The following is a 27,726-nucleotide window of genomic DNA, read 5'->3' on the forward strand; positions in this document are numbered from 1 at the left end:
AGGGGAAAGAACTGCAGTGGATGAACTGTGGAGAGTGGCTTTGAAAGATGAATCCGTGCCGATGTCTGTCTCACAGTCCCTTTCTCTCCATTCAGATTATTGAATGTCATTTTTGGCAATTGCTTTATTTTTAGGTTTTTTTTTCCCCCCTCCCTCATTTTGTTTTCTCAATTTACTCCCATTTTCTCCCCTCCTTCTATCCTGAAGGTATTCGCTGTAACTTTCAACTTACCGTGTAAAACAGGCGATATCGGCTCAGCCGCCCGTCATACACTCCGTCCAATTTTCCTTTCCATCGCCATCGCTCGTTTTACACCCCCCCCCCCCAGATGATCAGCCATGATCGCACTGAATGGCGGAGCAGGCTCGAGGGGCCGAATGGCCTACTCCTGCTCCTATCTTCTATGTTTCTATAATTTGAAAGACCTCGATCAGGCCACCGCTCAGCCTTCTCTTTTTGTTGCCCTAATCGGACGGATCTCGTGGTCATTACCTTCATGTGCTTTAGTGGGTTGCTGAGTTCTTTCTGGAGCGAGGCTGCTCTCCCAGCCAGGAACGTCTGAAATGCGATACACAGCAGACTCTCGTACTTCTCCAGCAACTGCTTGTCGTCAGGAGGGTAGATCCGCCTGGTTTAACAGAGAGGTGGAGAAAACATAAAAATATAGAATCATAGAAGGAGACAGCACAGAAGGAGGCCATTCGGCCCATCGTGCCTGTGCCGGCTCTTTGAAAGAACGATCCAATTAGTCTCATTCCCCTACCCTTTTCCCCATAGCCCTGCAGATTTTTCCCCTACTACTCAATGCTTTTGAAGCATTTCTGTGAGGGGGACCCCCTGCTAATATAGGCACACACCCAGGGGACCCCAGCAAATATTGGCACGCTCTCATGGACCCCTGTAAATAGTGCCACGCTCCTCTTAACTCAGTCATTTTTTGCTCTAAAAATTCAAGTAAGTGGTTGGAATAAAACAGATTTGGATGTTTTCTAAGGACAATTCAGATGATTCCTTAATTCAAATGAAACAACTTCAAATTCATAAGAGTAGACGGGCACTGGCACATTGACAGAGACCCCTTGCAAATACTGACACGCTCTCTGCACACCCCCTCTCATAAGTAGCGGACACTCCTAAAAGACACCCCAGCAAACACTGGCGCATTCCCAGAGAGCCCTGCAAACTCCTAACATGCTGTAAATACTGACACACCCCAGGAACCCCCTTTTCTAAATTATAATAGCTTGCGGCAGCTCCTGAAAGGAATACCATGTCAGCATTGCAGAAAATGTTTTTTTTGTCAGTATACAGCAACAGAAGTATTGGCCCAGTAATTCCGGTCCCAACGCGTGAGTACGGACGGTGTACTCATGCGTGGGCCCGTTGGAAGTGCCGGATTTCAGCATGCACAGCGCATGCGCGGAAAACCGGCATTTCCTCCAAGGGGTTCAGAGACTCTGCACGCACGCGTTGAACTTCCTTCTTTTTGACAGGTTTGCCCGTGTGTAAGGGCCTCAACTTTTTAGAAATGTAAAAAGGAGACGTAAGGACTTGATTCTTTAAGGTAAGTGGTCTATTATTTAAAATTATAAAAAAATTTCCACAGCTTTATTGTTTTTAAGGACTTTACAGTAAGGTAAGTGTATTTTTAGACCTGATTTCTTAAAAAATTATTTTTTTCAAAAATTTGATTAATTGTTTAAAATAGTTTTTTTAAAGTTATTTATAGTTCATTTAATTAGTGGGATGTTTTTTAAAATTTTATTTAAAGTTTAAGTAGCGTTTTGGGCGCCCGTACTTTTCATGAGTTTGACAGTTCTTACTATCAAACTCATGAATGACGTTTCCCCCCCCCTGATTGGCTGCCCAGTGCTCACCTGATCCCAGCCGGCACATCGCACTAACTACGCCGCTGGATCAGGCAAGCACAGCGCGCCGACACCTGAACCGGGCCAGTGACAGGAATTCCAAGCAGGCCCAGGCTTCAGCTGTCGGCGCGCCGGGTAAGTGCACATCGGGGGCTTGCACGCGCGGCAAGCCCCCGAACCTAATTTCTGGGTCAATGTGCGAATAAGGTAACTAAGACAGGGAAGCACAGCAACGAGAGAGGATACAGAATTCTTGAGGCACTGTGCTCACAGTGAGTGGTGCGGTAAGCTTCAGACAAGCCCCTTGCACCCCGAGAGTGCCCCGGCCCAGCTTAACCATGCATCCTAAAGGCAACCAACTGAACCAGGCAGGCCAGAAGGGGGCAATGCTGCTTTAGTCCCAGAAATAATTGACATTTCAGTAGCAGTCGAGTCTCTCTTCTTTTATTTATAACCTGACAAAGGAATTTATTATAACAACAAAAAATGCTGGAAAAACTCAGCAGGCCAGGCAACATCCGTGGAGAGAAAATAGAGTCAATGTTTCAGGTCGAAACCCTTTGTCAAGACTGGAAAAGCAGAGGAAATGAAATAGATTAAAAGGCCAGGCTGGGAGAGAACAAAAGAGAAGTGAAGAGACATTAAGAGGTATTCAAAACGAGACGAGATGGTGATAGGACAAGTGGAGACAAAAGACGGCTCTAGAAAGAAATTCATTTCTAGCTTTCGTCGGGTCGTCTGCTCCCGAGGTTTAATTTTAGTTTCAATAAGAAGAATTTCCAATGAGAATATAGTTTTTTTTGTTGCTTTCCAGCAGTTCAATCTGCTCCTTTAAGGAATCTTTACAACATTTAGTACGCAAAGTACCACAAATGTTTCCCCGTTTTTAGCATTCTAATGTAGACCAGGACAAGCTACTTCACAAATAACAACAGAAAATGCTGGAAACACTCAGCAGCCCAGGCAGCATCCGTGGAGAGAGAGAGAAACAGAGTTAACGTTTCAGGTCTGGGACCCTTCGTCAGAACTGGAAAAAGATGGAGATGTAAACAGATATTAAGCAGGTGCAGAGATAGGGGGGGTGGTTAGGAGGGGAGGAAGAAATAGAAAGAACACCCTGTATTTTTGTAAGAGGCAGGAAAGATAAAATGTTGCAAATGGGAATGGCAAAAATCATACTGCATGAAAAATGGGGGCAGGGATAATTATCTGAAATTGTTGAACTCAATGTTGAGTCCGGAAGGCTGCAAAGTGCCCAATCGAAAGATGAGGTGCTGTTCCTTTCAGTGAGCCATTGGTCAATCTATGGAACAGATTCCCTGGAGAGACGATGGAAGCAGTTAGTGTTGATTCATTCAAATAAATGCAAATTCGATAGAATTATTTCAGAACATAACATCTTGGGATACAGTTATATAAGTAATTTGAGACAATGACATGTGGTAAGTGTAGAATGCTTGAGAGGGACAGGTTCCCAATGCTTTCCCCCCATGGTGTCATGGCTGGTATAAAAGCAGAAAATGCTGGAAATACTCAGCAGGTCAGGCAGCATCTGTGGAGAGGGAAAGACTTAACGTTTCAGGTCGGTCGATGACCTTTCATCAGAACTGGATGAAAGGTCATCGACCTGAAACGTTGAATCTGTTTCTCTCTCCACAGATGCTGCCTGACCTGCTGAGTGTTTCCAGCATTTTCTGCTTTTATTTCAGATTTCCAGCATCCGCAGTACAGGAAACTTTGGTTTATCCGGAGGCTGTATGTCCGGAAACCTCGATCTAACGGCAGAAATCAGCAGCCATTTTGGTTAGGTTTTTTTTCTTCTCCTAGCATTTTTTTAACAGTCAGGCTCTGGAAAGCGCCTCTGTAGCTTAGCAACAGCTTCAGAGATGCTTCCAAGGTACGGGCCGAGTGTTTACAAGCTGTTGCTAAGCAACAGTGTTTGTTGTCAGATACGGAGATGAAAACCTCCGTATCCTTCAACATTAGCGCTGGTCTATCCGGAAGTTTTGATAGATCGGCAGCAGCTCGGTCCCGTCGGTGCCGGATATCGCGAAGTTCCCTGTATTTTGCTTTTGTGTCATGGCTGGGTCTGTTTTTCTCTGATTATAGACATAGGTAACTTAATATGGGAATTGCCTTTTGCACAATACAAAATCCCTTAAAGCACAAAACCCTTGATAGTGGTGTTGTTACAGGAAACTTTCTGGTATCCGGCACGGACGGGACCGACGTGGTGCCGGCTCATCAACAATTCCGGATAACCAAACACTATAGTAAAAGATACAGAGCTCAGAGCTCCGTATAAAGCAACAAACCCTGTTGCTTACTTCAAAACAATCGGCACAAGTTGCAAGCGTCTCTGTAGCTTAGCAACAGCTTCAGCTACACCCTTGCACAGCAACAAATGGAGTAAAAAAAGTAATAAAAGTTACCTGAACCGACTCCTGAATTTTGCCGGTGGATAGAGCGTTCCGGTTACTTAGGGGCCGGTTAATCGAAAGTTTCCTGTATCGTGTACAAGCTTCTTATCTACTGTTTTACCTCGAAAAGATCCCTTAAAACAAAATCAATTACGGTAAGATATCAGTATCTATAGACTGATAGCTCCCGTTAGCATGATGCCTGTAAAGCAGTATGATCCTGGCTGCACCTTCTTTCAGTTATCAAGGGAAGGCTCGTCCTTTACCTGTAGTTACCCAAATTTTGATTTTCGTGCTCTTCCCGCGAAATCTGCTTGCGGACTTGGGCGAGCCTCTCCTTCTGCAAGCGGAAGGGGAGAGAAAGGAAGGCGTTTTAAATATCGAGCGGGCGACTAGATAAATAACAAGACTTCCGGCGGGGCGGCAAGTGGCTGGCTTCTTACCAGCTCCTCCCTCCTCCTCTCCAGCGAGTGCCGCTGCTTCTCCCACTCCGAGGACCCAGCTGACAGTCGCTTCACCGACCCGTGCCCATAGAGCCTCTTCTGGGCCTCGGCTTTCTGCTGAACCAGATTCCTCCTCTTGTCGCTGGTGCTAAAAACAGAAAAAACAAACCCGACTGACAAACACAGAAAACAGGAAAGTAAAGCGTGTAGACTTAGATAAACAAAGAGTGCCTGCTGCATTGACTCTCTTCATCCACATCATCAATCCGACACATTCTCTTAGCTGATGGCAGTTGACCACTTTGTTGAATAAGTCAATCAATAACTGACAATGGCTAAGTACTCAACTGGAAAGTTTATTTGATCTGGATTCATTAATCATCCTTCACAAACACAATGAAGGCTTTAAAGAGTTCAAACAATGTACTGTAGTGCTCGAGGAACAGCACCTCATCTTCTGATTAGGCACTTTACAGCCTTCCGGACTCAACATCGAGTTCAACAATTTCAGATCATAACCTCGGCCCCCATTACATTTTTGCTTATTTTTTATCCCCACCTTTGTTTTGGCCCTTTCCCCCCCCCCTTTTTCTCTCTCCCACATGGCAGCTGTCTCCCATTCTGCCAGCGCATTTCACACCTAATCTAGAGCCGTCTTTTGTCTCCACTAGTCCCCTATCACCATCTCGTCTCGTTTTGAATACCTCTTAATGTCTCTTCACTTCTTTTGTTCTCTCCCAGCCCTGCCTTTCGATCTATTTCATTTCCTTTCCAGTTTTGAAAAAAGGGTTAGACCCAAAACGTCGACTCTATTTTCTCTCCACGGTTGTTGCCTGGCCTGCTGAGTTTTTCCAGCATTTTCTGTTGTTATTTCGGATTTCCAGCATATGCAGTATTTTGCTATCGTACTGTAGTGCTAACTAGCTTGTGGAGGAGCAGTGAATGACAGATCGCAACGTCAAGCTTTTCGCATTAGGCTGGGGATGTGCTAAATCCTGAAGTTGCGGTCAGCTTCAAAGCCGGAATGACCGTGAACGCTGCCAGTTCGCTGTCATTGGGACCGCAAGTTCTAGGCCATGGAATTAACAGCACCTTATGGGTACGGTAGTGTAGTGTATGTACCTTTAAGGGGAGAACTACTTTTTACAGCTCCTGTATACTGTAGTACCGGCAGTGACCACACCTGTATATAAACCCTGAGTAGGGATCTGTACTTTAGTTTTAGAGTAACCTTCATCCAGTAAACACCTGTTGATTGTTCCTCTGCAGTCTCTGTCGATTTATTGAAGGACACCATACATCAAAATTCACGGATTTAACAGTGGCAACGAGTCGATTCGAACCTACCTGCAACTCTGTAGAAGAAGGCCGATTCCACCAGTGCGGGCGTCGACCATCCGGAGAGGACTTGAACATCGCAGAGGAGGCTGTGGAGAGCTGGGCTTGGTTCCCCAGTCGCGACGATCCAGCGCAGCGGGCTGGCAGCAGGTACGGTGCAGACCCTTCCCGGACGGCGGCAGCTGGAGACGACCGACGGCACAGAAAAAGGCCGAGCAGTGTCGACGGGGTAAGAGAGAGGGTAAAGCGCACAGGGCGCAGCCGGGGTTGAAGACCGAGCGGCGTCAACGAGAGAGGGGAAAACGCGCAGAGCGCGGCCGGGGTTTCAAGGGCTGAGCAGCGTCCGCGGGGGAAGAAAGGAAGCGCGGGAGACGCCATTTTGAGCCAGCGGAGAAGGAGGGAGAGCGTGGGAGACGCCATTTTTAGCCAGTCTAACCACATCCAGGGATGCCAAAGAGTGGCAGTGTCACAGCGTTCGACAATGAAGTCGAAGATTGGGCAACATATATATAACGCGTAGAAGTGTACTGCAAGGCGAATGAAGTGCCAGATGCCAGGAAAGCACTGGTATTGTTGAATTCCATGGGTGCAAAAATGTACGGCTTACTGCGAAACCTAGTAACCCCAGAGTAGCCAGTGGAAAAGGATTTTGAAAGCATAGTGGCAATCCTACAGGACCACTTAAACCCCACACCGCTGCTGATAGCAGAAAGATTTAAGTTTCACAAAAGGAACCAGCATAAAGACGAAAGTAATGCTGAGTATTTAACGGAACTGCGCAAACTATCGAAACACTGCCAGTTTGGAACGGGGCTAGCAGATACTTCAAGGGACAAGTTTGTGTGTGGGCTTCAAAGTGAAGGAACCCAGAAACGGCTTCTATCAGAAAAGGATCTTACGCTGGACAAGGCTTTCAGCATGGCAGTATCACACGAAGCAGCTGCACGGGGCGCTGCAGAGATACAACGGAGATCGCAAGAATATGGCACAAATGAAATGTCATATGGAGCAGTGAAGTGTTATCGCTGCGGCAGAACAACACACGACCATAAGGATTGTTGGTTCAAGGACCAAGTGTGCAGACAGTGTGGAAAAGTAGGACACATAGCAAGTGTCTGCAGGTCGGGAAAGAAAATCAGCAGCACAGGAGAAGTACAAAAAGGTACATAAGGTGACGGAGAGTAGTTCAGACGAACAGAAAAGTGATACAGACTCCGGAAGCAAGGAGCTGGGTTGTCTGAAACTACATCATGTAATCAAAATGGAGGATCACCAAACTATCTGGGTCACGCTCAAGATAGACGGAGTCCAAGTGAAAATGGAATTGGACACAGGATCAGCCCTAACAGTCATAAACCGAAGGGACTACAAGCGGCTATTCTCACATATACCCTTGAGAGATACAGAGATTGTCTTGAAGACGTACATGGGGCAAAAAGTCTACCCTAAAGGAAAAATAAGGGTGAACGTGATATACAACGGCAAGGAAACACCAAAAATGGACCTATATGTATTGCCAGATGGAGGACCACCACTACTAGGGCGTGAATGGATCCGGAAGATACAGCTAGATTGGCATTCCATACAAGCACTGACTGTAGATGCCAAAAAGGATGACGACATCACACCTGGACGACTGTCAAAAATGCTAACTGACGCACAAGAAGTGTTCCAGGAGGGACTCGGTACACTAAAAGGCATAACAGCAATGATCAAAATAGAGGAAAATGCAAGCCCAAAGTTTTTTAAGGCCTGACCGGTACCTTATGCGATCCGCCCAGCCGTCGAAGCAGAGCTGGAAGGTTTGGAACGTTCAGGAGTACTATCCAAAGTGGACTGGAGCGAGTGGGCTACACCCATCGTTCCTGTAATGAAGAGGTCGTTGAGTAATACGCCTGGGGAACCAAAGAAGGTTCGCATCTGTGGGGACTTTAAGGTGACAGTGAACCCAGTCCTTCACACTGTACAAGATCCGCTTCCGCGGATTGAAGATATTTTCGCCTCGCTATCTGGAGAAAAACGCTTCACGAAGATTGATCTGGCCCAGGCGTACCTGCAAATGGAGGTAGAAGAAGCCTTGAAACAGTACTTCACGATCAACACTCATAAAGGTCTCTACCAATACAACCGGCTGGTGTTCGGGGTAGCATCAGCTCCGGCTATTTGGCAAAGGGCAATGGATCAAGTCCTGCAAGGGATTCCAGGGACCCAGTGTTATTTGGACGACATCCTGGTCACGGGCGAAAATGACAGTGATCACCTCGCCAACCTGGAGCAGGTGCTCACTAGATTGAAGGAATATGGGCTCCGAGCTAATCGCCACAAATGCGAGTTTTTCCAGAAGCAGATCTCATATTGTGGCCACGTTATTGATGAAGAGGGGTTACATAAGTCCCCTGAAAAGATTGAGGTAGTAGTCAAGGCTCCAGCACCGGAAAATGTGTCACAACTGAGGTCGTTCCTCGGGCTGGCGAACTACTACCATAAGTTCTTGCCGAATTTGTCTACAGTCCTACACCCACTGAACGCCCTACTGCAAACGGGGGTACCGTGGAAGTGAAATGACGAATGTAAACGAGCTTTCCAGAAGAGCAAAGCATTGATCACATCAAAAGAGGTGTTGGCCCATTTCAACCCAGCACTACCAATTCGGTTGGCGTGTGATGCATCACCCTATGGTATTGGAGCGGTGCTGTCGCACAAATTCCCGGACGGCTCGGAGAGGCCAGTAGCCTTTGCGTCTCGGTCACTAACCTCAGCCGAGCGTAACTACGCCCAGATTGACAGGGAGGCCCTCAGCCTAGTGTGGGGAGTGAAAAAGTTCAATCACTATCTGCACGGGCAGAAGTTCACCTTGCTGACTGACCACCAATCACTTGTCTCCATCTTTAATCCAAAGAAGGGCGTTCCGGTGATGATTGCGCAACGGCTACAAAGATGGTCCCTTTTTCTAGGGGCGCACCAATATGATATCGAGTATAAGGGCACGAAACAGCATGGAAACGCTGATGGGCTATCACGCCTGCCACTGCCTACTGCGGTGGAAGCACCAGCAGTGGATCCTGTCGAAATATTTCATTCGACTATAATTGAATGCTTGCCAGTAACTAACGCTGGTATAGAGAAGGAGACCCGAAATGACCCGACACTGTCTCGGGTATATGATTTGACGGTGAAGGGATGGCCAGCACATGGCGACTCACTGTTGCCAGCATTCTCATCCAGAAGAGAACAGCTGTCAGTATGCCAGGGGACCTTGATGTGTGGATCCTGAGTGGTAATTCCACCCAAGTTAAGGGAGAGAGTGCTCAATGAGCTTCACGAAGGCCATCTGGGAGGGGTGAAAATGAAAAGCCTTGCTAGGGCTTATGTGTGGTGGCCGGGGATCGATCAGCAAATTGAGGACCTGACAAAGAGCTGCTCAGGATGCCAGAAGGTCCAAAATGCACCACCACATGTCCCTCTACACCCATGGGAGTGGCCCTCATCTCCATGGCAATGGGTGCATATTGATTTTGCTGGTCCATTCATGGACTCAATGTTTTTAATAGCCGTGGATGCGCACTCGAAATGGCCGGAGGTGATCAAAATGTCCTCCACCACCACGGAGAAAACTATTGCAGTCCTACGGACCATATTTGCCAGGAACGGCTTGCCAGAGCAGATTTGCTCTGATAATGGACCACAGTTTGTGTCCAAAGAGTTTCGAAGATTTATGAAAAGGAATGGCGTAAGGCATTACACATCCGCCCCGTATCATCCAGCCACAAATGGATTGGCTGAGAGGTTCGTACAAACCTTTAAAAAAGCAGTAAGGGCCATGTGCGATGACGACATTCCACTGCAGCATAAGGTGGGCAATTTCCTGTTTTCCAACAGAAATGCGACACATGCAGTCACCAACCAGACCCCGGCCATGATGTTCTTTAACTGAAGGTTGAGATCTCGTCTGGATTTGCTCAGACCAAATGTACGAAGAGATGATGAGAATAAGCAATTCCAGCACATCAATGAGAAGCCGACAAGGAGCTTCAATGTAGGGCAACCAATCTTGGCCCGCGACTACCGAACAGAGAAATGGCAACCAGGAACGATATGCACACGGCAGGGGCCACTAATGTACACAGTGGATGTTGGGGAGAACATTGTGAGACGCCATGCTGACCAGATCCTAGAGTCACAGGAACGAGTCAACCCCAGGTCTCGCGTACCTGGTGATGAACCTGACATACAGGTAGCATCTACCCCAGAAACAGTAGCATCGGAAGCTGATGAACCAACCGACGACAGGGGGCCAGAATCGCCTCCGCACCAAGAGCAAGACACTCAGGGAAGGCGCTATCCAGAAAGGATAAGGAAGCCGCCCCAAGACTGAATTTATAAATGGACTATTTGCAGTTAATGTTGCATGTTAAAAGTGTTAATTCTTAAATGAATGTTATGGTACTGTTAATCTAAAAGGGGAGGAATTGTAGTGTATGTACCTTTAAGGGGAGAACTACTTTTTACAGCTCCTGTATACTGTCGTACCGGCAGTGACCACACCTGTATATAAACCCTGAGTAGGGATCTGTACTTTAGTTTTAGAGTAACCTTCATCCAGTAAACACCTGTTGATTGTTCCTCTGCAGTCTCTGTCGATTTATTGAAGGACACCATACATCAAAATTCACGGATTTAACAGGTAGCATAGTGGTTATGTTGCTGGACTAATAATCCAGAGGCCTGGACTAATGATCCGGAGACCCAAATTCAAATCCCAGCATGGCAGCTGGGAAATTTAAATTCAGTTAATTAAATAAATCTGGAATAAAAAGCCAGTATCAGTAATGGTGACCATGAAACTATCGGATTGTCGTAAAAACCCATCTGGTTCACTAATGTCCTTTAGGAAAGGAAATCTGCTGTCCTTACCCGGTCTGGCCTAGATGTGACTCCAGACCCACAACAATGTGGTTGACTTTTAACTGCCCTATGGTATGGCGGCTCACCACCACCTTCTCGAGGGCAGTTCGGGACGGGCAATAAATGCTGGCCTTGCCGGCAACGGCCACATCCCATAAATGAAAAAAAAAATGTAAGTGTCCTTCGTTGCAGCAGTTTTGGAATCTGCTTGTTTACAGACAGTTACTTGTAAGCACCTTTAACGTAGAAAAATGTCCCAAGGCACTTTGCAGAGATGTACAGAAAAAAATGTATGGCGAGACAAAGGAGAGATGAGGAGGGCGGCCAAAAGCTTGGTCAAAGAGGTGGGCTTTCAGGAAAGTCTTAATGGAAGAGAGGGAGATAAAAAGGTAGGGGAGCTTAGGTAGCGTATTGCAGAATATGGAGACGAAAGGCATGGCCACCAATATTGGGACAAAGGAAGGCAGGATTTGCAAGAGACCAGAGTCCGAAGAATGAAGAGTATGGTGAGGGGGAGGAGAGGGTTGTATGATTAGAGGAGGTTACAGAGATAAAAGACTTGCATTTAACGACCACCGGACATCTCAAAGCACTTTACAGCCAATGAAGTACTTCTGGAGTGTAGTCACTGTTGTAATGTAGGAAACATGGCAACCAATTTGTGCACAGCAAGCTCCCACAAACAGCAATGTGATAATGACCAGATAATCTGTTTTTTTTGTTACGTTGGTTGAGGGATAAATATTGGCCAGGACACTGGGGATAACTCCCCTGCTCTTCTTCGAAATAATGCCATGGGATCTTTTACATCCACCCGAGAGAGCCTTGGTTTAACATCTCATCCGAAAGGCAGCACCTCCGACAGTGCGGTGCTCCCTCACTGGAGAGTCAGCCTAGCTTTATGTGCTCAAGTCCCTGGAGTGGGACTATGAACCCACAACCTTCTGACTCAGAGGCGATTGTGCTCCCCACTGAGCCACAGCTGACACTGGGGAGAGGTGAGGCCATGGAGTGATTTGGATACAAGGATGAGAATTTTGAAGTGGCGGCACTGGGATACAGGAAGCCAATGTAAGTCAACGAGGGCAAGGGTGACTAGCGAGTGAGACTTGGTGGCTGCTCAGGAACAATAAGTGTAAGAGCTGGGATGACGGCACATCCCCATTCACGGTGGCAACATCTGGGGCTGAGTAAACAGGATTCCGACAGAGCTTGCACTTCACATTAAGGCACTGAGACAGGTCTGAAGCAGTCATGTATTATCAACTTACTCTGTAATCCTAAACCGTTTGGTTTTCTGCTAAATAAAAGAGAGCAGTGTATATTGTACGTAGATCGCACTTCATATCTGTCCGTTTAGCTTCTCACCAATTACGCTGAATTCCCTGTCACACAGCAGGCTTCCTCTCATCCCTCCCAATTTTATTGTGGGATGAAGAAAGGGAATTCACTCTGGGCTGTTCTATCCCAGGCTTATGATAATAACCCACATACGATATCAGTGTTAATCAGCACACTCTCTCTCTTGTGGAAGTATAGCAGCCGCAGAGAGCTTATGTAGTCCTTGTGGCGCTGGAGCCTGAGACAGCACATCTAAGTAAATTGTTCAAATACCGGGGCACAGAGTTAAAAACCAGGGGGGAAAAATTCAGTATCGCCCCATTTGGGGTGCAATTATTGGCCGGGCGCAAAGTTTAGCACCTGGCGCTAATTATCGCCTCCGACAGCGAACTTGGCTTTTATCGCTCTGGAGGTGATTGGAGCGCTAAATCAGGCGCTACACACCTCTCTTAAGGCGCTAAGGCCGAGGAGCGAGGCGCTACCTCAGAGGGCAGGCGCAGCGCAGGTGCTGCCAGTTAGCGATTGAAAAAAGACACACTGGTGCCGGTCAGTTCTTAAAGGGGAGGATCGATCTTGCTCTGCAGCCACACCCTGCTCATTGGAGCCTTGAATCTCGGCCTGGGCAGACCTGTGGCTAAATCTAGCAGCCAGACACTATGGAGAGGGCCAGGGAGCGGGCACAGCGCTTCTGCGAGCAGACTTTGGAGGCTCTGCTTGGCGCGGTGGAGTGCAGAAGATCTGTACTGTACCCAGAGAGTGGCAGGAGGCCTTTGCCACGCGAGTATAGAAGAGTGTGGAGGGAGGTGGCTCAGAGAGTCACCTCAAGCAGCATGGTGCCTAGGACCCATCTGCAATGTAGGAAAAAGTTCAACGACCTCACTCGGGTCGTCAGGGTGAGTGCCTTTTTTTCCAAACCTCTCCATCCCTCCATCGCAACCTCACTGTGATGAAATATGCCATTCATCAGGCACTGTATTCCCTGTGTTTAGTTTAGTTTCAGTTTCATTTCCTTACCTGTATTGTATTGTGTGTAGGGCTCCGCCCATACCTGGCCCCTACTTAAGCAAGCCCCAGTGTGTCTCACAGCAGTACAGCAGATCTCTGGATGAGAGACACTTCTCCAATGTGTATTACTTTCTGAGTTAATAAAAGCCTTGCTTTGCTCCGTTAACGTCGAGTCTCGGATTCATTGAGGCACATCAATTTTATTAACTCAATTTTCAACGCAATGGACCAACTCTTGAAACCCGAACGTTTGGATTTGGACCCGCATGCTTCGGACGCATCGGCACGATTCGGACACTGGTTTAAGTGTATGGAATTCTTTCTGGACAATTCCGCAGCCATCACAGGCGCTACGGACGCTGAGAGTATGAAACTCGGAATCCTGCGGAATTGGGTAAGCCACCGGGTTTACCCCCTCATCCAAGACGCCGACACGTACCCGGCTGCCTGCGACATCCTAAAGGCGCATTACCAGCAGCCTACGAACGAGGTGTACGCTAGGCATCTGCTCGCTACTCGCACACAGCGACCTGGGGAATCGCTGGATGAGTTCCTAGTCACCCTGAAAACGCTTGGCAAAGACTGCAAGTGCCAAGATGTAAAAGCCGCAGTGTACACTGACGAGATTGCTCGTGATGCCTTTATTGCAGGCCTCAGCTCCACTTACATCTGGCAGAGACTACTGGAAAAAACGGGATTGGACCTGAAACAGGCTGTGGACACAGCGCGATCCCTGGATGTGGCCCAGAGAAACTCGGACGCCTACTCTTCGGCCCGCGCCGCCCACGCCGCCACGTGTGCACCAAGCGCGCCGCCATCTTGGAAGGCACCATCGGGGCCCCGCTCTCCCCCCAGAAGCCCTACGACAGCCGCGACGCATCGGGGCCCCAACTGCTACTTCTGCGGGCAGCCGAAGCACATCAGAAACCTGTGCCAGGCGAAAGGCACCACCTGCGTTAAGTGCGGTAAGAAGGGGCACTTCGGGAAGGTGTGCAGAGGGAACCCCGCTGGAAAACCCGCCACCGCCGCGTGTGCACCGTGGGAGCGGCCATCTTGGACGCCATCTTGCCCGACCTCGTGGGGTCCGCCATCTTGTGAGCAGACGGCGTGGACGCCATCTTGTCTCGATCAGGGCCCTACAGTGGCATCGGTCACAGTGGACCAGACCAGACCGCACCCGCTATCTAAATCAATGGTGGACATCGAGGTAAACGGGTGCGGGGTTAAATGTTTAATTGACAGTGGAAGCACGGAGAGTTTTATCCACCCTGAACTAGCACAACAACTCTCTCTAACGGTGGTCCCTGCTCGGGGCACCATCTCTATGGCTGATAAAACCCAGACATCGACCATTATGGGTTACTGCGCGGTATAATTGTCCGTTAACGGAACTGTATACGATAATTTTAAATTACTAATCATGAAGAATCTATGTGCGAGCGTGATCTTGGGCCTGGATTTCCAGTGCCACCACCAAAGCATCACGCTCAATTACGGTGGGTCCCAGCCGCCCCTCACAGTGTGCGGTCTGGCTACCCTGAAGGTAAAGCCGCCTTCGCTATTCGCGAACATTACTCCCAACTGCCGGCCAATAGCGACCAAAAGCAGGAGGTACAGCTGGGAGGACAGGCGGTTTATCGCGACCGAGGTAGACAGGCTCCTGAAGGAGCGCATTATCGAACGCAGCAACAGCCCGTGGCGCGCCCAAGTGGTGGTGGTGAGGGGTAGCGAGAAGAAGCGGATGGTGATAGATTATAGCCAGACGGTTAATCTATACACCCAGCTAGACGCCTACCCGCTACCCCGCATATCCGAGATGGTGAACCAAATCGCCCAATACCGGGTGTTCTCCACCATCGACCTCAAGTCAGCGTACCACCAGCTCCCTATCAGACCAGAGGACCGCCCGTACACCGCCTTCGAGGCGAACGGACGCCTCTACCAATTCCTCAGAGTCCGCTTTGGGGTGACGAATGGGGTCTCGGTCTTCCAGAGCGAGATGGACCGCATGGCCGATGACCACCACTTGCAGGCAACCTTCCCCTACCTCGACAACGTCACCATCTGCGGTCACAACCAGCAGGATCACGACTCGAACCTCGAGAGGTTCCTGAAAACCGCACAAAAACTCAACCTCACTTACAACGAGGACAAGTGCGTTTTCAACACCACGCGCCTCTGCATACTAGGCAGTGTGGTGGAGAATGGGGAAATCGGACCAGACCCCGACCGATTGCGCCCCCTACGGGAGCTCCCCCTGCCCAACACTCCCAAAGCCCTGAAAAGGTGCCTGGGGTTATTTTCTTATTATGCCCAATGGGTCCCCAACTACTCCGACAAAGCCCGCCCCCTCTTGAAAGCATCCTCTTTTCCGCTCTCTGCTGAGGCCCACGCCGCCTTCAAAAGCATTAAGCGGGATATTGAGCGGGCCACGCTACAGGCAGTGGACGAGAACACTCCCTTTCAAGTGGAAAGTGATGCGTCTGACTTTGCCTTGGCGGCCACCCTCAACCAGGCGGGGCGGCCCGTAGCTTTCTTCTCGAGGACCCTCCAAGGGCCCGAGATCAGACACTCCTCCGTGGAAAAGGAGGCCCAAGCCATCGTGGAGGCAGTGCGCCACTGGCGGCACTACCTAGCCGGCAAACGCTTCACCCTACTTACCGACCAGCGGTCAGTAGCGTTTATGTTCAATAATAAACAGAGGGGGAAGATTAAAAATGATAAGATTCTTAGGTGGCGGATCGAGCTCTCCACCTTCGAGTATGACATCATTTACCGGCCAGGGGCCCTTAACGAATCCCCCGACGCCCTCTCACGAGGGATGTGTGCCAGCGCCACCGGGGATCGGCTACAGACCCTCCACAACGACCTCTGCCACCCAGGGGTCACACGGCTGTTCCACTTCATAAAGTCCCGCAACTTACCCTACTCGATTGAGGAAGTTCGGTCTCTGACCAGGAACTGCCGCACTTGCGCTGAGTGCAAGCCTCGGTTCTACCGCCCAGATAGAGCCCACTTAATCAAAGCTACACGGCCCTTTGAGCGGCTCAGCTTAGATTTCAAGGGCCCCCTCCCGTCAGTCGACCGCAATGTTTACTTCCTGAACATTGTGGACGAATACTCCCGTTTCCCATTCGCCTTCCCCTGCCCAGACATGACCAGCGCCACGGTCATTAAATGCCTCAACAGCCTGTTCTGCCTGTTCGGTTTGCCAAGCTACATCCATACGGATAGGGGGGCGTCCTTCATGAGTGAAGAGCTACGCCAGTACATGCTGTCCAGGGGGATCGCCATGAGCCGTACCACCAGCTACAACCCCCAGGGTAACGGCCAGGTGGAGCGAGAGAACGGGACAGTATGGAAAGCAGTCACTCTAGCTCTAAGGACCAAGGGCCTCCCTATCTCCCGCTGGCAGGAAGTCCTCCCAGATGTGCTCCATTCGATACGGTCGCTATTGTGTACTGCCACTAATGCCACGCCTCATGAACGAATGTTTGTCTTTCCCCGGAAATCCACCTCAGGCGTATCCATGCCGTCATGGCTCTCCACCCCAGGTCCGGTATTTGTACGAAGGCATGTGAGGGGCCACAAGACGGACCCCCTCGTGGAGTCAGTGCACCTACTCCACGCCAACCCCCAATACGCGTATGTCCGGCACGCCGACGGAAGGGAGGACACCGTGTCCATAAAAGACGTCGCCCCAGCCGGTAACGACAACAACCACGACAACAACAGCAACAACGATCACAGCAATTCTTACCCACCCACTATCCTTTCACCACACCCGGAAGAACATCGACCAATGGCGCCCCCACCAACTACCCCTTCAACAACCCTGGCGGCGCCCCCGGCAGAGACCCAGGAGGCCACCGGGGACACCCAGCCGACACCCGCGGCACCACAACAGCTACGTCGGTCACAGAGGACTATCAAACCCCCGAACAGACTAAATCTGTAGAAGGGGTGAATGTGATGAAATATGCCATTCATCAGGCACTGTATTCCCTGTGTTTAGTTTAGTTTCAGTTTCATTTCCTTACCTGTATTGTATAGTGTGTAGGGCTCCGCCCATACCTGGCCCCTACTTAAGCAAGCCCCAGCGTGTCTCACAGCAGTACAGCAGATCTCTGGATGAGAGACACTTCTCCAATGTGTATTACTTTCTGAGTTAATAAAAGCCTTGCTTTGCTCCGTTAACGTCGAGTCTCGGATTCATTGAGGCACATCACTCACTTTATGGCCAGAGGGTCTTAAAAGCCCCAATGCCCAACACTCATCCAACACCTATGGCCCTTTCATCAAACACACACGAGCATTCCACACTTTACATACAGTAAGGGCTATTCAACTATGGCAGGCATTTCAGGCAAGACCATGGCTGTATATTTACTCAGATGCTGTCCTTTTTCTTGCAGGCCAAGCTATCTCGTAATAGGAGACAGCAGCAATGGACCGGTGGAGGGCGGCCTCAGCTGCAACCCCTCAGTGATCTTGAGGTGCGCGTCCACAGGATTGTGGCAAGCCGGGTGATTGGTCCCGTCGCCACTGGAGATGCCGACCCCATTCTGGACAGCAATGGTAAGGTCATCACCTTTTTGTCCTCTCTCCTTCCACTTGTTCCTCACAACAGCAGTCTTTGATACTTTCAATCCAAATCACTAAATCGCTGCACTCATTGCTGCCACCCTGTCCTCACGCTAAAGCCACTCTTGTACCTCCCTGCTTTCAGATGGTGATTCACCAGGTGAGGAGATGGGCCCTCAAGCTGCCAGTGGGAGTGAAGCTGAAGGCGAGGAGGAAGAGGACGCCGGAGCATCAGCGCCACCCTCTCCCGAGGAAGCCCATGCCCACACTGGGAACACGCCTTCCCTGGAGGGGAGCAGGGGGGAGTGGTCTGATGAGGGTGAAGCTCCAGGACCCAGCGAGCTGCAGCAACACGATGGGGGTAGGGAAGCTCGGGGGCCTTCTCCCCGGAGGGAGAGTATGGCCTCGAGTCCTGCTGCACTGGACACAGAGGAGGAGCGGGTCCTCGCTGAAATGAGCGCCCAGGCGGAGCAAAGGCACACTGAGCTCATGGCTGCAGTGGCAAGGGTGCCCGAATCCATTGAATCACTGGCAAGGTGTGTGGAGCACTTCGGTGTAGCACAGGCGGCTGCCACTCAAATGCTTAGTGCTGCAATGCAGTCACTGGCTGGTCTCATGCAGACGCAGATTGAGGCCACGCGAGCACTAACTGCTGCCACCCTCCTGGATCGGACACATTTCCCCGGGGCTCTCACTGCACCGCAGCAGGCCAGTAATCTGTGCTCCATCAGATTGCGCCGGATGCTGAAGTGCTGCCCCGTGGGAGTGCCAGTGTGTCGGTCAAGCAGGGAGTTGCTGTCCTCTCTCAAGATGACAGCATTCCTGCTGCCACCACTGTCACTTCTCCACTGCACTTGCCACCGCCTGTAGGACAGACTGCTGCCGCCCATGCAGAGTTGGTGCAGTCTGCAGCCGGGCCCTCCAGGCCCAGAGCTGGTCGAGGCCATCCTTCAAGGTCATCTGCAGTCTCAGGTCGTTACAATCAGCAGCCTTCCACCAGCCTTGCTCCAGCCACTGGGGTCCCATTACGGAGGAGCTGCAGGGTGGGAAGGGGGGAATTTCGCAAGGGAAGGAGATCACCCTCGAAGGGCAAAAAGTAGGAGGTGTGACAAAATGTTTTTCATTGTTTTATTAAAGGCCGAGGTTCGTGGTCAAATTTTTGAAACTGTTTTGGACATTGTCTCCAGGTTGTGAGAGCCAGTTAATAAGAACATAAGAAGTAGGAGCAGGAGTAGACCATACGGCCCCTCGGGCCTGCTCTGCCATTCAGTAGGATCATGGCTGATCCGAACCTAGACTCACGTCCCCTTCCCTGCCCTGTCCCCGTAACCCCTAATTCCCTTATCTGCTAGGAAACGGTCTATCTCCATTTTAAATTTATTTAATGTCGCAGCTTCCACAGCTCTCTGGGGTAGCAAATTCCATAGATTTACTACTGTGGTGATTATTCTTTATGTTTAGTAAGAAGTATTGTGATTGGTTGTTTGTTTCCTGCCTTGGGATATATGCTGTAATCTCATTGGTAGTTGATGTCATGTGATTTGTGGTGGCCATCTTAAATTCAGTTCTTTCCAGCCTTCAGTTGGGACTGGGTGTTGAAAGATGTGCTACAGGATTTTTAAGTTAATAAAGCCTAGATTAGAAAGGCAAATCTATTCTTTATTTCAATTTATTAACTTTATGTCAGAATGGAGCGATATCTTCAACCAGAATGATTCAATGCTGACCCTAATTCTGCAGGAGTGGATGATAAATGGAAACACTGGTATTGTACATTTAAAATTTTTTTGGGCGTGTTGGATCAAGAGTCTCTAAATAAGCTGAATATGCTGATCAACTACATTGCTCCGGATGTGTATAAGTATATTTTGGACTGTAAAACTTACGAAGTGGCTATTTCTACATTGGAAAAGATTTTTGTTAAACCAAAGAATGAGGTATTTGCACGTCACCTTCTATCTGCCCGTAGGCAGCAGGTGGGAGAATCTTTGGATACTTATTTACAAGCACTTCGGTGCCTTAGTGTTAACTGTAATTATAAGGCCGTGACAGCTGAAGAATATAAGGAAGAATCGGTACGGGATGCTTTTATTAATGGATTACTGTCTAGATCAATTCGTCAGCGGTTGTTAGAAAATAAGACTTTGGATCTTAAGAGTGCTTTTGAGCAAGCTTCTACATTGGATGTGGCTCAGAGAAGTTTGGATTCTTATGCTCTTTTTAATCGGCCTGTGACTGTGGTTTCGGCAGTTCCGGATGAAAAGGAGTTATGTGGACTTAATAGGAGTGGTTTACTAGATTCTGAAACAGTTTCTACTTCAGCGGCTGTTGCCTCTAGGATTCAGAAGTGTTATTTTTGTGGGAACGTCCGGCACCCTCGTCTGAAGTGTCCTGCTTGGGAGGCTGTGTGTAGTAAATGCGGCAAGAGAGGTCATTACGCACGTGTGTGTAAATCATCAGGTTCAATTACCTCCTCTGTGACTATTCAGCCTTTAGATAGGGCGTTTATTGCATCAATTTCTGCTGCATTTGCTCATGGCCTAAACAAAGCTATAGTTACGGCCCAAGTTAATGGGTTGGAAGTGAAGGCCCTTATAGATACGGGCAGTACCGAGAGTTTTATAAGTCTTCAGTTTGCAAAGGAGAAGCGTTTGAAAATTTCGCCTGTTTCCTATCAGGTGTGTATGGCTCAGACGACTCTCACTTCACAAGTAGCTGGTTGTTGCCTTGTGAAATTGATTCTTCTAGGTAATACGTATACTGATATACGCCTATCTGTTTTGCCTAATCTCTGTGCGGATATTTTGGTTGGTCATGATGTGCTTCAGTTACACGAGTCTCTCAGTCTTTCATTTGGAGGGACTAAACCACCTTTATCTATTTGTGGATTAACCTCTTTATCCATTTCTCCATTATCACTTTTTTCCAATTTGATGCCGGATTGTAAGCCAATTGCTACCAAGTCAAGAAGGTATAGCAGTCAGGATAGAGAATTTATTAATTCTGAAGTTCAACGTCTCTTATTGGAAGGAATCATTGAACCTAGTTGTTCGCCTTGGCGGGCACAGGTAGTTGTCACGACTAACGAGAGACATAAGAAACGAATGGTGATAGACTATTCCCAAACTATTAATAGGTATACTCAATTAGACGCGTACCCTTTGCCTAAGATTGATGAGCTTATCAATAAAGTATCTCAGTATAAGGTTTTTAGCACTATTGACCTAAAGAGTGCTTATCATCAGATTCCTATTGTTAAGAAGGATCAACCATATACGGCCTTTGAGGCTGGTGGAAAGCTGTATCAGTTTTGCCGAATACCATTTGGTGTTACTAATGGTGTTGCTTGTTTTCAACGGGCAATGGATGCTTTTATAAGTGATAACTCTCTCTCTGACACCTTTTCATACTTAGATGACATCACGGTGTGTGGCAAATCAAGGGTGGAGCATGATTCTAATTTAGAAAGATTCCTTCAAGCTGCGGAAAAAGTTGGTTTAACTTTCAATAAAGAGAAGTGTACCTTTTCGACCACTGAGGTAAATCTACTGGGGTACATTATCTCGGGAAACAAGATTAAACCAGACCCAGAACGTCTGCGACCATTGATTGATTTACCTTGTCCTACTAATTCTAAGGCTTTGCAACGAGTTGTTGGACTGTTTTCTTACTATTCTAATTGGATTGCACATTTTTCACAGAAGATCCGGCCTCTTATTCGGGTTATGACATATCATCTATCATGGGAGGCCAGGACGTGTTTTGATAATTTTAAAAAGGATATCCTTGGAGCAGTTGTGCATTCTATTGATGAGCAGGTTCCTTTTGTGATTGAGACGGACGCTTCTGATTTTGCAATTGGGGCTACTCTGAACCAAAATGGAAGACCTGTGGCCTTTTTCTCACGTACCTTGAACAATAGTGAAAAAAGGCATTCTTCAATAGAGAAAGAGGCGTATGCAATAGTAGCAGGACCGCGTAAATGGAGACATTATTTATCGGGGCGACATTTTACATTGGTAACTGATCAAAAGTCTGTGTCCTTTATGTTTGATGTCAAACATTTTGGAAAGATTAAGAATGATAAAATAATGAGGTGGAGGATTGAGTTGGCATGTTACCATTTTGATATAGTTTATCGTCCGGGGAAGGATAATGTTGCTGCTGATGCGCTGTCGAGGGCTTATTGTTCTGTGATTCACGGAGATACGCTTATTAATCTTCACAATGCCTTATGCCATCCTCGGGTTACGAGGATGATACACTTCGTACGCAGTAAGAATTTGCCCTTTTCAGTTGAAGACGTCAAGCGGATGACTTCATCATGTTCTGTCTGTGCTCGGTGTAAACCGAATTTCTTTAAGCCTCAACGAGCTCATCTTATAAAGGCTACTTCTCCTTTTGAACATTTGAGCGTCGATTTTAAGGGGCCTCTTCCTTCAACTACTCAAAACCGATATATATTTACTGTTGTGGATGAGTTTTCAAGGTTCCCTTTTGCTTTTCCTTGCGCAGATGTATCAGCTGCTACAGGTATCAAATGTCTGACTCAACTTTTTGTCATCTTTGGGATGCCTGCGTATATCCATTCGGATCAGGGAAGTTCTTTTCTGTCTTCCCAGTTGAAGGAATACCTTCAGAGTCGGGGAATTTCTACTAGCAGAACTACCCCATATAATCCCCAGGGTAATGGACAGTGCGAACGATACAATGGGGTGATCTGGAAGGCAGTTATGTTGGCTTTGACATCCCGGAACCTTAAGAATACACAGTGGGAAATGGTACTGCCTGATGCCCTGCATTCCATTAGATCATTGCTTTCAACGGCTACTAATGTGACCCCCCATGAAAGGCTCTTTAACTATCCACGGAGATCTACTACGGGATATTCGGTACCTTCATGGCTTACTATGCAGGGACCTGTGCTGCTTCGACGCCATGTTAGATTGTCAAAATATGATCCTTTAGTGGAGGAGGTGGAACTGTTGGAGGCAAATTCCCAATATGCTCATATTCGATTCCAAGATGGGAAAGAAAGTACCGTTTCAATTAAAGACTTGGCTCCTTGTGGTGGCCAGCTCTCTTCTGAGGATATTAACAATAGTCATGATTCAGATAATGTGGATGCTGTTACAGATACTACGAATATTTCCAATCCGACTGCAGATAATTATACTTCTATTAGTCAGCCCTCGATGGATGTTCATGACCGTCCCAGTTTACCTCCTGATGGGATTTCTAATCCGGGAACCGTTGAAGATCGGGATATGGATAGCCTTCCTGCAGAAGATACTTCTGTGTCTCCTGGTGTGGGAGGGCAAGGAATTTCACCAAGGTTAAGAAGGTCGACACGAACAAGATATCCGGTCGACCGATTGAAAATGGACTTTTAAATTGATAGTAATGTTTTAAAATTGTTGAAATATTATATTATATTGTTTTAGTTGAGAGATACTTAATACTTATGTGCAATGTTACTATTTGTTGTTGCTCACTTAGTATTGTGTCATGTTGAATAGTTTTATTTTGTCTGTGCATAGTTTTAGTTGTAAATAATTAATTATAAATTGTAAAGGTTATTTAGGTTGGAGTATATTTTAAAAGGAGGGGTGAATGTGGTGATTATTCTTTATGTTTAGTAAGAAGTATTGTGATTGGTTGTTTGTTTCCTGCCTTGGGATATATGCTGTAATCTCATTGGTAGTTGATGTCATGTGATTTGTGGTGGCCATCTTAAATTCAGTTCTTTCCAGCCTTTAGTTGGGACTGGGTGTTGAAAGATGTGCTACAGGATTTTTAAGTTAATAAAGCCTAGATTAGAAAGGCAAATCTATTCTTTATTTCAACTACCCTGTGAGTGAAGAAGTTTCTCCTCATCTCAGTTTTGAAAGGGCAGCCCCTTATTCTAAGATTATGCCCCCTGGTTCTAGTCTCACCCATCAGTGGAAACATCCTCCCCGCATCCACCCGATCAAGCCCCCTCACAATCTTATATGCTTTGATAAGATCGCCTCTCATTCTTCTGAATTCCAATGAGTAGAGGCCCAACCTACTCAACCTTTCCTCATAAGTCAACCCCCTCATCTCCAGAATCAACCGAGTGAACCTTCTCTGAACCGCCTCGAGAGCAAGTATATCTTTTCTTAATTATGGAAACCAAAACTGTACGCAGTATTCCAGGTGTGGCCTCACCAGTACCCTGTATAACTGAAGCAAGACTTCCCTGCTTTTATACTCCATCCCCCTTGCAATAAAAGCCAAGATTCCATTGGCCTTCCTGATCACCTGCTGTACCTGCATACTAACCTTCTGTGTTTCATGCACCAGGACCCCCAGATCCCTTTGTACTGTAGCACTTTGCAGTTTCTCTCCATTTAGATAATAACTTGCTCTTTGATTTTTTTCTGCCAAAGTGCATAACCTCACACTTTCCAACATTATATTCCATCTGCCAAATTTCTGCCCACTCACTTAGCTATGTCCTTTTGTAGGTTTTTTATGTCCTCCTCACTCACTGCTTTCCCTCCCATCTTTGTATCGTCGGCAAACTTGGATATGTTGCACTTGGTCCCCTCCTCCAAATCGTTAATATAGATTGTAAAGAGTTGGGGTCCCAGCACTGACCCCTGCGGAACACCACTAGTTACTGATTGCCAACCCGAGAATGAACCATTTGTCCCAACTCTCTGTTTTCTGTTAGATAGCCAATCTTCCACCCATGCCAGTATATTACCCCCAATCCCGTGATTTTTTATCTTGTGCAGTAATCTTTTGTGTGGCACCTTGTCAAATGCCTTTTGGAAGTTATGTTAATGACTGTTTTTTTTTGTGTTTCTTTCTATTAGTTTGTCATGCGGAAATGAGACACACAGAGTTTGTCAAATAAAGAAGTGTCTGTATTCAAAATGTACATGTTTGGTCTTTGCAATCATTGTTGCCTTGACCGGCTTAGGGGTTGCGGGATGATTTCATTCAGGTTGTTTGAATGGCAGAAGCCACTTCCTCAGAGGGGGCCTAGAAGCGACTTGCTATGAGCCTTTGACGGACAGCCCTTCCACTTTGTACATTGTGTGCCTCCCTCCCGCCTTGGTGCTGCTGATGATCATCCTCCTCATCTTCCTCCTCTTCCTCCTCCTCCTCTGCTGGTGCTCCAATGCCTGGTGGCATTGGCTAGGTCCTGAGGGTTGCAAGGTTATGCAGCATGCAGCACACAACAACGAAGTGGGAGACTCGCTCAGGCGAGTACTGAAGGGCTCCTCCAGAATGGTCCAGACAGCGGAACCGTTGCTTGAGCATGCCGATTGTGTGCTCAACGATGTTCCTGGTAGCTTGATGGCTCTCGTTGTACCGCAGCTCAGCAGGGGTGTTGGGCGTACAGAGCGGTGTCATCAGCCAGGTGCACAGAGGATATCCCTTGTCCCCGAGAAGCCAACCTCCTGGGTGATGTGGTGCCTGGAAAAGGTCTGCCACAGAAGTCTGGCGCAGGATGAAGGCATTGTGGCTTCTGCCAGGAAAGTGGGCATTGACAGCGAGTATCAGCTGTCTGTGGTCACAGACCAACTGAACGTTTAAGGAATGGAAGCCCTTTCAGTTGCGGAAATCCTCGGCATTCTCTTGCGGTGCACGCAAAGCCACATGCGTGCAGTCAATGGCGCCCTGCATCATGGGGAAGCCTGCTATCATCGCAAAGCCCGTTGCGTGTTCTTGCTGTTTGTCCGGGGTCATGGGGAAAGAGATGTACTCTCGTCTCCTTTTAAAGAGGGCATGCTGACGGATGCAGCAATGCACCGCGAACTGGCAGATATTGGCGATGTCCCCAGTAGCTGATTGAAATGAGCCGGTGGCATAAAAGTTGAGAGCCACTGTTATCTTCACTGCCACCGACAGAGACGTCCTGCTCCTCAGTTGAGGCTGCAGATCTGGCTGAAGCAGGTGGCAGAGCTCAGTGACCACCTCCTTGCTGAAACGCAGCCTTCGCAAACACTGCTCCTCAGACATATTAATGTAGGAGAACTGTTGGCGAAATACCCTGGGAGGGTAAGGTCTCCTGTACAGAAGCCTGTTGGCCCTCCTCCATCTGGCCATGATTGCCACTCTCTCTCTGCGTCTCTGTGCCCTCTGAATGTGATGGAGAAGGACGACATTCCCATCCATTGCAGCCCCCATAGTATCTGGGCAATCAAAGTTATGAAGGTCAAAAACCAAAGTACCTGCAAAGTTATGGTCAGAAGCCAAAACTACGTCAGACAGCGTTGACTCAATGCAGAAGTCTCTCTTTCTCTCTTTGTCTCCCACAAAATCTCTCTCTCTCTCTCAGAATGAGTGGTGCAAAAATGGCTACCACACAAAAGCCAGGAAGAGGCCGCCCCCTTTAAATAGCGCCCCCCCCAGCCCCACAGCAACTGGGAAGCGTTCCAGTCTACCTGTCGCTGGTTGCGCCAGGCGGAAAGGAGGGGGGCGCCACTCAATTTCCATTCCGGGGCGTCACAAGGGCACTGCACTCTCGAATGACGTCAAGATCTGCGTGCGCAGGAGATCGGGCGGTATTGTTTAGCGCCGCCGCAAAATGTCCGGTCAATTTGACGAGAGGCGCAAATATCGCCGTGTCCGGGCGCTAGTTGCGTTGCACCCCATTAGCGCCCTCTTAAGGCGCTAACGGGAGGCGCAAACCAGTTGAATTTTTCCCCCCAGGACTTTAAGAATGGAATTCAGAAAGACTGTCTTTCCACAGATGGGTAATAGATTTGTGGAATAAGTTACCAAGGGAAACCATTGAAGACGCCATTTTAATTGAAATCAAGTGGCAATTGGATGTGGTTCCGGTGAAAGAACAGCTTGACGGGTATGAGGAGAGAGGGAGTCGACCCATAAAACGGGAGGCTTGTTTAGGTTCTAACGACTTTCTCTTCTACTACAAAAAAACAATGCATCACAGAGCCGCTGATTGGTTTTACTGAGGAAGTGTACTTTTATACTACAAAATGGCTTCACAAGGTACAGAATAGAAAACACAAAATGGCTTCCATAGATTAGTAATTGCTAGTTCTGCTGAAAAAGCAGAACTCTCCAATTAACAAGATGACCTCAACTGTTAATTAGAACAAAGACCTTCAGAGGTACATACTGTAAGCCTCCCTATCTCTTTCACATAGCTAGATCAAGAGAGTCCTTGAGTCATGAATAAACCAGGATAGGGAGTCAAAGAAGAACAGGACTTATAGATTAGATAACCCTATCTCTAGGCATTTCTTTTTGTTCCAGCCCTTTTTGTCCTTGATTACATTTTTACTAACATTATATTTTTCTTGTAACTAATTATGATCTCAGACTTCGATCATGTGATTCTGAAGGCTTGCTTTAACTATAAATATGTTACCTTTTGCCTATGATCTTAGAAGTGGTCAGCGTAGCCATTGTCTACATGTCCGCTTCCCTTGTATACAAGAACTAATAAAGTCTTCCTTTGATGATACTTTGTGTTTAAAGAGTCTTACTCGGAAGTCGAGACTTCGACATTACCATGGGGGAGGGGAGGCGGAGGTTTATTCTACATAACGGCATGTTGACCTGGGAGATGAAAAGCTGAGGTGCTACAGTGCTACCAGTGGCTGGAGGGTGTCATTACAATGTGACAAGTTTACATAGGTTGGTTCCATTAGCAATGTGGGCATGGGAATTCATAATGGGAAAGATTTACACAAAAATGTGAAACATGACAACAAAGAGTAAGGTTTTGCAATCAAGAACTGCAAACAGACATAAATGTTTTTAATAAATTACAAGTGAATCTTCCCTTGAGTTACACACTCAGGAGGTTTGGG

The 27,726-nt window shown here is 47.8% G+C and overlaps 1 protein-coding gene across 3 annotated transcripts in view; it reads right to left on the minus strand.

Moving 5' to 3' along the window:
• Nucleotides 1–27,726, minus strand: part of ttll7 (tubulin tyrosine ligase-like family, member 7) — a 298,339-nt gene that overhangs the window by 121,017 nt on the left and 149,596 nt on the right. For all 3 annotated transcript variants that reach the window (XM_085983505.1, XM_085983503.1, XM_085983502.1), the window contains 3 exons: nt 4,733–4,880; nt 4,556–4,629; nt 494–629 (listed from right to left, as the gene is read on the minus strand). In XM_085983505.1, coding sequence (XP_085839631.1) covers nt 494–629; nt 4,556–4,629; nt 4,733–4,880 — 358 coding nt within the window. The remainder of the gene's footprint in view (nt 1–493; nt 630–4,555; nt 4,630–4,732; nt 4,881–27,726) is intronic.

This window comes from Somniosus microcephalus, chromosome 3, assembly GCF_052327205.1.
Source record: "Somniosus microcephalus isolate GS21.2 chromosome 3, FLI_Smic_1.0, whole genome shotgun sequence".
NCBI lineage: Eukaryota > Metazoa > Chordata > Chondrichthyes > Squaliformes > Somniosidae > Somniosus > Somniosus microcephalus.